This window comes from Coregonus clupeaformis, chromosome 26 (genome assembly GCF_020615455.1).
Source record: "Coregonus clupeaformis isolate EN_2021a chromosome 26, ASM2061545v1, whole genome shotgun sequence".
Taxonomy (NCBI): domain Eukaryota; kingdom Metazoa; phylum Chordata; class Actinopteri; order Salmoniformes; family Salmonidae; genus Coregonus; species Coregonus clupeaformis.
Genome location: NC_059217.1, coordinates 37,029,295 through 37,045,305, shown reverse-complemented (window position 1 = coordinate 37,045,305; position 16,011 = coordinate 37,029,295). Strand labels below are relative to the sequence as shown.

Below are 16,011 nucleotides of genomic sequence, written 5' to 3'. Positions count from 1 at the left end.
CTCGGGAGAATGAGACCAGTTTGAACTATTTCATGGGCGCGCTATGCTACGCTCCGATCCTCGCAACAGTCTAACTTATCATGGAACGGGATTGGACGGCGAGGACCCGGGAAAAACTTGTTCAGTGGACTTTATAGCTGTTCTTGACTGATAAGGTGGATGCCATGCGTTTTAAACCATGGCATTACAAATGCTTTGGCCATGGATATGTTTTCTATCACACGTTCTAGTAATTGCATGTTTTGATGTACACGTTTCGGATACTTTGCAGCCTGGAGTAGTGCTCGGAAATGTATCTCTTGGACGGGGTTGGATCTATCAAATAGACAGGACGTTAACCCCTAAATATGTGAGACACATTTTCAATATTGAGAGACAACATGGAATTGTATATTTCTCAGGAAAAGTTAATTGTGCGCTGTTGCCGAAGAACCCAGCGCCGCTTTACATTCAGATCAAATCAAGTACCTCGGATAACTTTATTTTAATTCACTTCAATACTTTTGTGCATGGACAGAACTGTTTCATTAAATATAGGAGAAAGATAACCGAAGGTAAGCCCCAGATTTACATGAACATTCTCTCAAAAGTAGAGACATATCCATGCGTCTCAAAGAGTATTTTGCTTTTGAACATTTATGAACATTTACCACTATTTACTCGAAAACCTAATTCTTACCATTCATTATGTAAGGGAGGGAACTGGAAATTAGTTTTTGATAACGGGAGTGTTTTGCCAAACTGTCTGCAACCCAATGAGCGAAACGGATTGGATTTACTCTGCAGGGTGCAACATCTTTGGAATTACACCACTGTTCGTGTGAAAGTGCGATTTAATTATCTTCATAGTCATGCCATGTTTACAGACGGGGATTTAGGGAGACTGGGTTCATGGACCAAACGTAAAAAAAGACATGTGAACACCGCTCCCCAGTTTCAACTGCCCAACTATCAGGTGTCTGTCCCGGAGAATGAACCCGCGGGAACTCGCGTAATTACGCTCAAAGCACTGGATACCGACGATGAAGATGCTGGTGAAGTGGAATATGATATGGAAGCTCTGTTCGATAGCAGATCCAATGATTATTTCCAAATCAATTTGCAGACCGGCAGCATTACAACGTTGCAGCCTTTGGACAGGGAGGTCAAGGATACACATGTCTTCAAAGTTATTGCTACAGACAATGGCACCCCTAAGAGGTCGGCCACTGCTTACCTCACTATCACTATAAGTGACACTAATGATCATGGGCCTGTGTTTGAGCAGACAGAGTACAGGGTCAGCATTAGGGAAAATGTGGAGATAGGTTTTGAAGTGTTGACTATAAGGGCCACAGATGGGGATGCCCCATCAAATGCCAACATGATCTATAAGATTGTGAATGAGGGGGAAGATAATGCTGGTTTTGAAATCGATCCTAGAAATGGACTAGTCAAGATTAGGGTTCGGCCTGACAGAGAAACCTTGACCCAGTATCAGCTGATAGTGGAGGCCAATGATCAGGGTAAAGACCCAGGCCCCCGCAGTGCCACGGCTACAGTGTATATCTCTGTGGAGGATGAGAATGACAACTACCCCCAGTTCAGTGAGAAGAGGTATGTAGTCCAGGTGCTTGAGAGTGTGGCAGTGAACACCAAAGTGGCCCAGGTGAAGGCCACAGACAAAGACGAGGGCAACAATGCAAAAGTCCACTACAGCATCATCAGTGGCAACGTGAAGGGCCAGTTCTACATCCATTCCCCTACAGGTGTCATTGACATAATCAACCCCCTAGATTATGAGATGATCAGGGAATATAATTTGAGAATAAAGGCACAGGATGGGGGCAGACCACCTCTGATTAATGGCACAGGGATAGTTGTAGTGCAAGTTGTGGATGTCAACGATAACGCCCCTATGTTTGTTAGCACACCCTTTCAAGCCACAGTATTGGAAAATGTGGCCGTTGGTTGTTCTGTGATCCATATTCAGGCTATTGATGCAGACTCCGGTGACAACTCTCATTTGGAGTACAGACTAACAGCTATGGCTCCAGGATTCCCCTTCATCATCAACAACAGCACAGGGTGGGTTACAGTTAGTGTAGAACTTGACAGGGAGACCACCGGCTTTTACACGTTTGGCGTTGAAGCAGTGGATCATGGGGTCCCTGCCATGTCCTCCTCGGCCAGCGTCAGTGTGACAGTGCTCGACGTGAACGACAACGTCCCCACTTTTACTCAGAGGTTGTATAGCCTGAAGATTAATGAGGATGCTGTGGTGGGTACGAGCGTGCTAGCACTCTCTGCCATAGATAGGGACGCCAACAGTGTGGTAACATACCAGATTTCCAGCGGCAACACGCGGAACAGGTTTGCCATCACCAGTCAGACTGCAGGGGCAGTCATCACCCTGGCACTGCCACTGGACTACAAACAGGAGCGGCAGTATGTCCTGACGGTGACAGCCTCGGATGGCACGCGTTACGACACAGCACAGGTCTTTATCAACGTCACTGATGCCAACACCCACCGGCCCGTGTTCCAGAGCACCAACTACCAGGTGATGATTGGCGAGGACCGGCCTGTGGGCTCCACTGTGGTGGTGATCAGTGCCACGGACGAGGACACAGGGGAGAACGCACGCATCAGCTATGTTATGGAGGACAACGTGCCACAGTTCAAGATCAACCCTGACACAGGTGCCATAACCACGCAGATAGAAATCGACTATGAGGATCAGGCCTCCTACACATTAGCTATCATTGCCCGTGACAACGGCATCCCCCAGAAATCTGACACCACATATGTGGAGATCATCGTTCTGGATGCTAACGATAACGCGCCACAGTTCCTCAGGGACATATACCAGGGGACAGTGTTTGAGGATGCACCCGTGTATACCAGCGTCCTCCAGATTTCTGCATCTGACAGGGACTCGGGGTCCAATGGGAGGCTTAGTTACACCTTCCAGGGTGGGGATGATGGAGAGGGTGACTTCTTCATTGAGCCGTACTCTGGCATTATTAGAACAGCCAGGAAACTTGACAGGGAGAATGTGCCTGTGTACAATCTGAAGGCCTTTGCTGTGGATAAGGGGGTTCCGCCTCTTAAGGCAGCCGTGGACGTCCAAGTGTCCGTCCTGGACATCAATGACAATGCTCCTGTGTTTGAAAAGGATGAACTGTACGTCTATGTGGTGGAGAACAGTCATGTGGGTTCCATTGTAGCCCGCATCACTGCTACAGATCCCGACGAGGGAACCAATGCGCAAATCCTGTTCCAGATTGTGGAAGGAAATGTCCCAGAGGTCTTCCAACTAGACATCTTCAACGGGGATCTTATCGCTCTCACTGATTTAGACTACGAGTCCAAGGTGGAGTACACAATCATTGTCCAGGCGACCTCTGCACCATTAGTCAGCCGCGCCATCGTGCACATCCGCCTGCTGGACGTCAACGACAATGACCCTGTCCTACGTGACTTTGAGATCATCTTTAACAACTACGTCACCAACAGGTCCAACAGCTTTCCGGCTGGGGTGATCGGGAAGGTTCCGGCCCAGGACCCGGATGTGTCAGATAACCTCCACTACAGTTTTGTGGAGGGCAATGAGCTGAGTCTACTAATCCTGAACAAGGACACCGGGGACTTGAGGCTGAGCAGAGACCTGGACAACAACCGGCCCCTTGAGGCCACCATGAAGATATCAGTCACAGGTAATTAAACTGTGTTCATTTAAATGCAATAGCTTTTTAAGTCCACCTCCATATGCATGGCAGATATTTTCTATTTTGTCTGTCCCTTCCACCTCCTCTCTTCATTCTGCCATCTTGTTTAATTTTTTTGCTCTTGTCTTGCAATGTGACCTCTACTAATTGTGCTAGTTGTAAATCTGTTTTATCGCTGGTACTTGTCTCTACTTTGAAAGAGAGTATGTTGCATGTCTACTATGGTAAGACTGGTGCTTGTGCCGAAATCACCACATTACCCATTACAGACTGGTTATCCACTAAAAGATCCACAAAATGTTGTCCAACAGTATTGTTGCTTGACAACTACACCCTTTGTTCCATTTGAGGTTCCTGAGGGGTTCTTTGTAAGGTTTTGTTGTTTATGCCATGAAATGCTACACTGTTAAAAAGTTCCTGTAATTTTACGGTACACTACAGGCTACTGGTTGCAGTGAAAGTACGGGAAACAACAAGTTACTGAATTTTGTGTGTTTGTGCCAACTGTCATTGGAAGTGTTGCACCAGTTTAAGGGGTTGATGGTTATGTTGTCAATGGTTGAGCACCTCTTTTAACACTGTCAGTTCTGCAATCTTTGTAAGAGCATGTGATAATAAAGACCTGCGATGTTAACAGGTTACTGTGCATTTCACAGTAACTTAATGGCAGTTAGTTGCCTGGAAGTTGTTGTGACTATTGCGTTACCTAACTGGCAACTAGCTGTCAGTAAGTAATTAAAAAATTCGCAGTAACTTAATAGCCAGTAACTGTTAGTAACTTACTTGCAACTAGCTTACTGTACTTTCCCTGAACCATACTGATTACAAGATAGCTTAGTCTTTGTGGTGAGCACACATGGGACTCACCTGGTCTCAACCTTTTGGTTGACAACAAACTGACCTTCCTACTACAACATCAGGTCAGTGAGTGTGACAGACACCAGCCACAGTAAATTACAGTGAATTTTACAATAACTACTTGTAGCAAGCTGACAGTAAATTATTGAACTACAGAGGGTAGTGCGTACGGCCCAGTACGTCACTGGTGCCAAGCTTCCTGCCATTCAGGACCTCTATACCAGGCAGTGTCAGAGGAAGGCCCTAAAAAAAAAGACTTCAGCCACCCTAGTCATAGACTGTTCTCTCTGCTACCGCACGGCAAGTGGTTCTGGAGTGTTAAGTCTAGGTCTAAAATATTTTTTAACAGCTTCTACCCCCAAGCCATAAGACTCCTGAACAGCTAATCATGGCTACCCGGACTATTTGCACTGCCTGTAGTGTACCATAAAAAAAGTACAGGAACTTTTTGGTGACCAACTGCCATTAAGTTACTGGAAAATGCACAGTAACTTTTTAACAGTTCAGCTCTTGAGTGTCACAAGCTCTTACAAAGATTATATAACTGAGAGTGGACAAATTAGGTGCTCAACATCCAGCAACACAATGATAAAACCACTTAAACTAGCACAACACTTCCACTAACGGTTGGCACAAATACAACATTTTAGACCATGCCCCCAAATATGCTAATGAGCCCCCGCCAGCACATTGCACCCACCTACATTTAAAAGTGCAGTAATGATTGTACCTTATAGTGAATATAGTTGCTAGAATTATTTTCCATTATACTAGATTTTGCACACATATACCCTTAAAGGTACCGACCAGAACCATGGGAGTACCTACAGTGAGGGAAAAAAGTATTTGATCCCCTGCTGATTTTGTACATTTGCCCACTGACAAAGACATGATCAGTCTATAATTTGAATGGTAGGTTTATTTGAACAGTGAGAGACAGAATAACAACAAAAAAATCCAGAAAAACGCATGTCAAAAATGTTATATATTGATTTGCATTTTAATGAGGGAATTAAGTATTTGACCCCTCTGCAAAACATGACTTAGTACTTGGTGGCAAAACCCTTGTTGGCAATCACAGAGGTCAAACGTTTCTTGTAGTTGGCCACCAGGTTTGCACACATCTCAGGAGGGATTTTGTTCCACTCCTCTTTGCAGATGTTCTCCAAGTCATTAAGGTTTTGAGGCTGACGTTTGGCAACTCGAACCTTCAGCTCCCTCCACAGATTTTCTATGGGAATAAGGTCTGGAGACTGGCTAGGCCACTCCAGGACCTTAATGTGCTTCTTCTTGAGCCACTCCTTTGTTGCCTTGGCCGTGTGTTTTGGGTCATTGTCATGCTGGAATACCCATCCACGACCCATTTTCAATGCCCTGGCTGAGGGAAGGAGGTTCTCACCCAAGATTTGACGGTACATGGCCCCGTCCATTGTCCCTTTGATGCGGTGAAGTTGTCCTGTCCCCTTAGCAGAAAAACACCGCCAAAAGCATAATGTTTCCCACCTCCATGTTTGACGGTGGGGATTGTGTTCTTGGGGTCATAGGCAGCATTCCTCCTCCTCCAAACACGGCGAGTTGAGTTGATGCCAAAGAGCTCGATTTTGGTCTCATCTGACCACAACACTTTCACCCAGTTCTCCTCTGAATCATTCAGATGTTCATTGGCAAACTTCAGACAGCCCTGTATATGTGCTTTCTTGAGCAGGGGGACCTTGCGGGCGCTGCAGGATTTCAGTCCTTCACGGCGTAGTGTGTTACCAATTGTTTTCTTGGTGACTATGGTCCCATCTGCCTTGAGATCATTGACAAGATCCTCCCGTGTAGTTCTGGGCTGATTCCTCACCGTTCTCATGATCATTGCAACTCCACGAGGTGAGATCTTGCATGGAGCCCCAGGTCGAGGGAGATTGACAGTTCTTTTGTGTTTCTTCCATTTGCGAATAATCGCACCAACTGTTGCCACATTCTCACCAAGCTGCTTGGCGATGGTTTTGTAGCCCATTCCAGCCTTGTGTAGGTCTACAATCTTGTCCCTGACTTCCTTGGAGAGCTCTTTGGTCTTGGCCATGGTGGAGAGTTAGGAATCTGATTGATTGCTTATGTGGACAGGTGTCTTTTATACAGGTAACAAGCTGAGATTAGGAGCACTCCCTTTAAGTGTATAAAAGACACCTGCGAGCCAGAAATCTTTCTGATTGAGATGGGGTCAAATACTTATTTCCCTCATTAAAATGCAAATCAATTTATAACATTTTTGACATGCGTTTTTCTGGATTTTTTTGTTGTTATTCTGTCTCTCACTGTTCAAATAAACCTACCATTAAAATTATAGACTGATAATTTCTTTGTCAGTGGGCAAACGTACAAAATCAGCAGGGGATCAAATACTTTTTTCCCTCACTGTAACAGTGTGTGCCATAAGCACATCTGAAGTATCCTATAAGTATAACTGTAGAACCTGTTATTGTTTCTACCTGGAATCAGAGGGTTCTTCATGAGAGGGTTCTAAATGGAACCCAAAAGGATTCCCCAATAGGGACAAATGACAGAATGTCTATTAGTTTTAATCTTTTAACAATCTGAATCATACCCATAGACCCAGTGGCGTAGCAGGAAAATCAGGTCGCTGGCAACCCAGAGGTTGTGAGTTCAAATCCCAAGTGAGGTTAACGCCCAAGTAAGCAGAATACAACAGCATGCTGTTCTTTACAGCAATAATACCTTAATCCAGCTCTAAAAATACAGTAACCTTTTTGTGTATTTTCACTGCAGTCAGTAGCCAGGAAATTGTTTACAGTGTAATGAAGAACCCTCTGGTTCTATCAGTGTAATGGAGAACCATACAGATGTTTATACTAAGGGTTATTCAAAGAACTGATATAAAAAGGTTCTCCAAAGTCCAAAAAAGGGTTCCCCTACAGCATTTTCCCAACTCCAGTCCTCGAGTACCCCCAACAGCACACATATTTGTTGTAGCCCCTGACAAACTCACCTGAATCATCTCATTGAGGACTTGATGATTAGTTGACATGTTGAATCAGGTGTGCTTGTCCAGGGCTTCAAGAAAAATGTACTGTTTGGGTACTGGATGACTGGAGTTGGGAAACACTACCCTTCAGGAAAAAAATGAACAACCCTTTTTTGGTACTAACCAGCACCTTTTTTGAGAGTGTATGGCCTGACTTGACGTATTCAACATCAGTGATCAGTGCTGTGCTTGTAGCAGAAATAACGACAGCATTGCATGAAGTTGTCAAAATTCTATAGTATCTGGGTATCCCCTTGCAAGACCATCCTCAGGCAATGTGCTCTTTAATCTAATGTTATTTGAAATCATGTGACAGTAGTTTCCATGTTATTGTCTGTGCATCTTCCAGAGAAAGGATTTTCCTGAATTAGTTCACAGTAGTTTCCATTATCCATTTGGTAATCTATACTCAATTTCAGCAACTTGTTTATTGTTATTCCTGGGTGTCACATGCTATTTATTACTCAAGCTTGTTGTATTGGTACACTTGTAATCTGAAGAACTAAGGAGGGACTCTTTCAAAGTTGACGCGCTTGTCACCACATTTCTGTTTAGACAAGCAGACTTAAAAGTCAAACCATTTCATGATAAGACACATTCAAACCAGCATCACAAGTAATAGAAATGCAGAGGAAATATTTGAACTCATTTCAGTTAACCAGACGTTCATTTGAGGCCTACATTGCAGGCATACTCCCTACACAAGCTTTGCCCCAAGCTCTGGCTTACATATTCATTATGAAACAATGATTGATTATGTGTCAGGAAGAAATTCCTCGTAACTTATGATTCCTAGTGTGTCTCATACGCACTCCAGTCTAAGATCAGAGCATGCTGCAGCTCGCCCACTCTTGGGTTAATTTGAGTGTCTGGGCAGAGTATCAGTATGTGTCTTTCTTCATTTTTTCTTTCTCTTAGAAACATACACAAACATAATCACCATATTTTTTTTGATCTGTGTCACCATTAGTACGAGTCTTGCTGCTACTAGATACAAACCAACATTTCTGTCCACTTTTTGCTCATGTACTCCATTCTGTTCAAGCAATTATGAGCAGAGTTATCTTGAATCTGTGGGCATTGCTTCTCTACCCTTGAGATTTCAATTAGCCGTCCATGCCTAGCCCAGAATACTTGGCAGGTCTTAGTGTCTGCGCTCACTGGACCTCTATCAGACCCAGTGCCCCCCTAATTCAATTTGGGGAAATTACCAACAGCATGTTCTGCTGCTGATGACATGTCCTAATGCAAACCAATGGCCTTCGTTTCTTACAGTGGGTTTGACAACGTTGAGGCATACAGGGAACCAGGCAAATACATTTTTCCAGAGTTTGTTTTGCAGACAGAGACAAACATCATGCAACCCCATGTTCACTTTGAAACAAATGTAGCTTTTTCCTGATCATGTTTTGTCTTGCGATGTGTTTTGGTAAAGGGAGTGTTGAGATTGTAGCACCTTAGGCAAGGGAAACATCAAGGGTTCTTGCAGTGCCTCAGAGTACTCATAAAAAAATGTGTTGTTCATTCTTTGCACTTTGGTTGAATTGTGCTTATCTTGCTGTGGAGTTTTATATTGGGTCATTCCATATGAAACTCAAACATCTGAGTTTACGCATTTTTAGATAACTGACGTTTAAGGTATAAAAAAAAAGTATGTTATTATTATTATATATAATTTTTCAAGAAATTTTCAAATATTTTGACAACCCTCTTTGTAAACTTTCAAATGATATGAAACCCAAACATTTATATTTTGCAGTGATGAAGACATGGATGTCTCATGGTAGGGTGGGGGCATGTAAAATGGGTCAACTTTGAGCACCTCTATCTCCTGAATGGTTTGGTATTCAGTTCCAAAAACCACTTCCACCATGGGCAAACATGTATGGAAGGTTTCGTTCAAATCAAAAGGGGTGCAGTCAGAAAGTGATTGAAATCAAATGGAACGATCCTATTACACTAATACCATAGCCTTGGAGATGCAGGATGGCCAGCAATTCAGGACTCAAACTCAGACTGGGTTGTGCTAATTTTGTCCGCTCTACAGAAGGCGTTAGTAGACGTTAGAATATCACCTGATTTTACTCATGTCACCTCAGGGGAAAGTTTGAGAGGACAACGGTCAGCAACACATTTCTCCTCTGTGACTTCACAGTTAGTGGCAAATGAAATGTAGTAAGTGCCATTGCGAGTGATCAGTGATGAATGTGTTCCTGTTGAAACATTTGTTCCCAGTGGAGATTTATGATTTCCTTGATCTCTATTGACAGTACCTTCAGGCGAGCCAATGACAAAAAGCAGGTAATTACATATCCGCGTAATTTGTCATGCTCTACAAAAGCATGTCTGTTTGGAATGTACAGATGTCGCCACTTAGAGTTACAATTGAAAGGTCATTTTGTGGGTGTCATATTGTACATCTGTATGTTGGAATGTGCTTCATTTTATGTCGACTGCCCAGTGATTGAGTTATATTTGATCCTCCTCAAGAACAGGGTCTCTATAGTGGTGTCTCTATGTACACTACCGGTCAAAAGTTTTAGAACACCTACTCACTCAAGGGTTTTTCTTTCTTTTTACTATTTTCTACATTGTAACTACATCAAAACTATGAAATAACACATATGGAAGCAAGGAGGCCTACAAACCTGACTCAGTTACACCAGCTCTGTCAGGAGGAATGGGCCAAAATCCACCCAACTTATTGTGGGAAGCTTGTGGAAGGCTATCCGAAACGTTTGACCCAAGTTAAACAATTTAAAGGCAGTGCTACCAAATACTAATTGAGTGTATGTAAACTTCTGACCCACTGGGAATGTGAAGAAATAAATAAAAGCTGAAATAAATCAATCTCTCTACTATTATTCTGACATTTCACATTCTTAAAATAAAGTGGTGATCCTAACTGACCTAAGACAGGGAATGTTTACTAGGATTAAATGTCAGGAATTGTGAAAAACTGAGTTTAAATGTATTTGGCTAAGGTGTATGTAAACTTCCGACTTCAACTGTGTGTGATATATATATATATATATATATATATATATATATATATATATATATATATACAGTGGGGAGAACAAGTATTTGATACACTGCCGATTTAGCAGGTTTTCCTACTTACAAAGCATGTAGAGATCTGTAATTTTTATCATAGGTACACTTCAACTGTGAGAGACGGAATCTAAAACAAAAATCCAGAAAATCACATTGTATGATTTTTAAGTAATTAATTTGCATTTTATTGCATGACATAAGTATTTGATACATCAGAAAAGCAGAACTTAATATTTGGTACAGAAACCTTTGTTTGCAATTACAGAGATCATACGTTTCCTGTAGGTCTTGACCAGGTTTGCACACACTGCAGCAGGGATTTTGGCCCACTCCTCCATACAGACCTTCTCCAGATCCTTCAGGTTTCGGGGCTGTCGCTGGGCAATACGGACTTTCAGCTCCCTCCAAAGATGTTCTATTGTGTTCAGGTCTGGAGACTGGCTAGGCCACTCCAGGACCTTGAGATGCTTCTTACGGAGCCACTCCTTAGTTGCCCTGGCTGTGTGTTTTGGGTCATTGTTATGCTGGAAGACCCAGCCACGACCCATCTTCTATGCTCTTACTGAGGGAAGGAGGTTGTTGGCCAAGATCTCGCGATACATGGCCCCATACATCCTCCCCTCAATACGGTGCAGTCGTCCTGTCCCCTTTGCAGAAAAGCATCCCCAAGGAATGATGTTTCCATCTCCATGCTTCACGGTTGGGATGGTGTTCTTGGGGTTGTACTCATCCTTCTTCTTCCTCCAAACACGGCGAGTGGAGTTTAGACCAAAAAGCTCTATTTTTGTCTCATCAGACCACATGACCTTCTCCCATTCCTCCTCTGGATCATCCAGCTGGTCATTGGCAAACTTCAGACGGGCCTGGACATGCGCTGGCTTGAGCAGGGGGACCTTGCGTGCGCTGCAGGATTTTAATCCATGACGGCGTAGTGTGTTACTAATGGTTTTCTTTGAGACTGTGGTCCCAGCTCTCTTCAGGTCATTGACCAGGTCCTGCCGTGTTGTTCTGGGCTGATCCCTCACCTTCCTCATGATCATTGATGCCCCACGAGGTGAGATCTTGCATGGAGCCCCAGACCGAGGGTGATTGACCGTCATCTTGAACTTCTTCCATTTTCTAATAATTGCGCCAACAGTTGTTGCCTTCTCACCAAGCTGCTTGCCTATTGTCCTGTAGCCCATCCCAGCGCAGGTCTACAATTTTATCCCTGATGTCCTTACACAGCTCTCTGGTCTTGGCCATTGTGAAGAGGTTGGAGTCTGTTTGATTGAGTGTGTGGACAGGTGTCTTTTATACAGGTAACGAGTTCAAACAGGTGCAGTTAATACAGGTAATGAGTGGAGAACAGGAGGGCTTCTTAAAGAAAAACTAACAGGTCTGTGAGAGCCGGAATTCTTACTGGTTGGTAGGTGATCAAATACTTATGTCATGCAATAAAATGCAAATTAATTACTTAAAAATCATACAATGATTGTAAGTAGGAAAACCTGCAAAATCGGCAGTGTATCAAATACTTGTTCTCCCCACTGTATATATATATATATATATATATATATATATATATATATATATATATATATATATACGGTCAGGTCCAAAATTATTGACACTCTTGATAAAGATGAATAATAAATAATTCAAATCCTGAACTATATTTAATGCAAATTTTTTACAATTATTTTATACTAATACAATTCCTCATTGTGAATAATGATGAGTGACATACTAACCTCTCACCATTACCAATAACAGGGGAGGTTAGCATGTCCTGGGAGTATGATCTTTGATCCTCTGCAACTTTCTCACTCATCATTATTCACGACTCATTCAGGATTATCCGTAATCATGGTAGCATCCACATTAATGTAGAAGTGTTTAGAAATATATTATATTCTTATTTACAATAAAAGAGACTCCGAAATGACACAATTCATTATTCACCATTCATTTCTATTGGGCACAAAATAATCTGAAACAACCAGAACTAACTGCAAATGCATCCAACAAGTTTGTAGAGTCACAAGCTTGATGTAGTCAATGAATATTGGCCCAAATAATACACTTTTGACTACTTTATTTATAAGAATCTTTAGGGGTGTCATTTTGACCCCTAACTTTTTGAGAAAAAAAAGTATTACTTCTTACACAAAATCTTTCTCTGAGCAATTGTATTAGTATAAAATAATAAATAAATAAAAATTGAGCATCCAAAATAGCTCAGTATTTTAATTATTAATTTTATACAGTCACTTTTGTTCGTCTTTATCCAGGGTGTCAATAATTTTGGACTTCACTGTATATATACAGTGCCTTCAGAAAGTATTCACACCCATTGACTTTTTCCACATTTTGTTGTGTTACAGCCTGCATTTAAAATGGATTACATTTAGATTTTTTTGTCACTGGCCTACACACAATAACCCATATTTTCAAAGTGGAATCATGTTTTTCAAAATGTGTACAAATTAATAAAAAAAAGTGTATTGAGTCAATAAGTATTCAACCCCTTTGTTATGGCAAGCCTAAATACGTTCAGGAGTAAAAATGTGCTTAACAAGTTACATTTTAGTCATTTAGCAGACGCTCTTATCCAGAGCGACTTACAGGAGCAATTAGGGTTAAGTGCCTTGCTCAAGGGCACATTGACAGATTTTTCACCTAGTCGGCTCAGGGATTAGAACCAGCGACCTTTCGGTTACTGGCACAACGCACTTAACCACTAAGCTACCTGCCACCCACAAGTCATATAATAAGTTGCATGGACTCGCTCTCTGTGTGCAATAATAGTGTGTAACATGATTTTTGAATGACTACCTCATCTCTGCACCCCCCACACATACAATTATCTGTAAGGTCCCTCAGTCGAGCAGTGAATTTAAAACACAGATTCAACCACTAAGACCAGGGAGGTTTTCCAGTGCCTCGCAAAGAAGGGCACCTATTGGTAGATGGGTAAAAATTAAAAAAAAGCAGACATCGAATATCCCTTTGAGCATGGTAAAGATATTAATTACACTTTGGGTGGTGTATCAGTACACCCAGTCACTATAAAGATACAGGCGCCTTCTTAACTCAGTTGCCGGAGAGGAAGGAAACCGCTCAGGGATTTCACCATGAGGCCAATGGTGACTTTAAAACAGTTACAGAGTTTAATGGCTGTGATAGGAGAAAGCTGAGGATGGATCAACAACATTGTATTTACTCCACAATACTAACTTAATTGACGGAGTGTAAAGAAGGAAGCCTGTACTGAAAAAAAATATTCAAAACATGCATCCTGTTTGCAACAAGGCACTGAAGTAATACTGCAAAAAATTTAGCAAAGCAATTCAAATTTTGTCCTGAATACACAGTGTTATGTTTGGGACAAATCCAATACAACACATTACTGAGTACCACTCTCCATATTTTCAAGCATAGTGGTGGCTGCATCATGTTATGGGTATGCTTGTAATCGTTAAGGACTGGGGAGTTTGTCAGGATAAAAAATAAACGGAATGGAGCTAAGCACAGGCAAAATCCTAGAGGAAAACCTGCTTTAGTCTGCTTTCCACCAGACACTGGGAGATGAATTCACCTTTCAGCAGGACAATAACCTAAAACGCAATGCCAAATCTACACTAAAGTTGCTTACCAAGAAGACAGTGAATGATCCTGAGTGGCTGAGTTACAGTTTTGACTTAAATCTACTTGAAAATCTATGGCAAGACATGAAAATGATTGTCTAGCAATGATCAGCAACCATTTTGATAGAGCTAGAAGAATTTTGAAAATAATAATGGGCAAATGTTGCACAATCCAGGTGTGGAAAGCTCTTAGAGACCTAGACTTACCTAGAAAGACTCACAGCTGTAATCACTGCCAAAGGTGCTTCCACAAATAAATGACTTATGTAAATGAGATATTTCTGAATTTCATTTTCAATAAATTAGCATTTTTCTTTTCAGTTTATCATTATGGGGTATTGTGTGTAGATGGGTGAGAAAAAAACATATTTAATCCATTTTCTATTTAGTCTGTAACACAACAAAATGTGGATTAAGTCAAGGGGTATGAATACTTTCTGAAGACACTGTAAGCACATCAAATACCTTTTTTATTTTGGTACTTATGTATTGTATATCGTTTTTTTTGTGGTTTGGTTTTCATATAAGCCCTTGGGCTTCCAATCACACCTGCACACTGTTTATTTTTATATTTTAGTTTTTTATATGTATTGTTGTCTGTCACTTGTTTTCTTTGGTGCAAATAAATAAATACATATACATAAAATTACACCGAAAGCTTAATGAATGTGTGAATAAGAGGCAGTCACAATATGTATTGTATTCAGAGCTTTCTGAGCTTTCAGCGCTTTCAGTGCTTGCTCTATGCAGTTATAATGACATGTTTACATGTGTAATACATCCTGATTGATATACATAGACAGTTCTTGACTTGGGCAGGAGCTCACCTTAACTGAGTTCTGGCACCTCAAATGTTCTACTGCTTCAGTTCCTGCACCTCTTATAAAATATTGGCTTAAAAATATTATGGAGTTCCTGCACCTTAATATAAACAGTACTGGCACCCAAAATGAGTACCGGCACCTGTTTCAATCCAAGTCATGCACTGCACATAGTTACCCAAGAAAGATACATGTAAACTTGAAATTGAATGGACCACTGTTGACTCAATCTGACTACCTGTATGCCAAAACATGCAGAAACATATTTTCCACTCATGCTTACTTAACTTTGTTTGTCCCAAAATGCCCTGCTCTGTTAAGTATGTGGGGAGAGAGCCAGAGGAGGGAATTCTCTATCATCTGACCTATCATTCCCATGGGGTGTCAGAGTTCATGATTTAAGAGAACTTGATGTTATTTAACTATTCTGTCCTTTTATGAGTGTAGAGTGGGGTGTTGGATTGACAAGGCTTTTGGGACCATACTGTTTCAACCTAATTTAGTTCTAGAGTTGATTAATTCATGTCTGTTGAATTGAAGGATATATTTTATTTAACACCTTTATTAAATGAAATGGACATATTATTTAGGCTATGCGTGGAGGTATACATATTTTCTTTTTAAAGATGGAATCCTTAATTGGTGAAACTGTCACATCCAGTTGAGATTTTACAACAACAAAGAACAACAAACACTGTTTTCTTCCCTCGGACATCATTGCACGCGCGATAGAACAGCAGCATATGTACTGCAATTATTTTTAACACACTGCCAGAGGCTCCTCTACTCTGTTTCAACAACAAAACAAAAACAATGAAGGTGCTGGGATGAACAGTGGCGCTGTTTCCTCTAATGCGCATTCGATCTCAATGTTCAACTTGAAAGCTGTTTCGGGTTGGAGGGATTGT

The 16,011-nt window shown here is 41.6% G+C and overlaps 1 protein-coding gene across 1 annotated transcript in view; it reads left to right on the top strand.

Moving 5' to 3' along the window:
- The window catches only part of LOC121540697 (cadherin EGF LAG seven-pass G-type receptor 1-like), a 75,641-nt gene continuing 59,630 nt past the window's right edge, over positions 1-16,011 (top strand). The window contains exon 1 of the mRNA XM_045207843.1: positions 1-3,698. Coding sequence (XP_045063778.1) covers positions 179-3,698 — 3,520 coding nt within the window. The 5' untranslated portion in view covers positions 1-178. The remainder of the gene's footprint in view (positions 3,699-16,011) is intronic.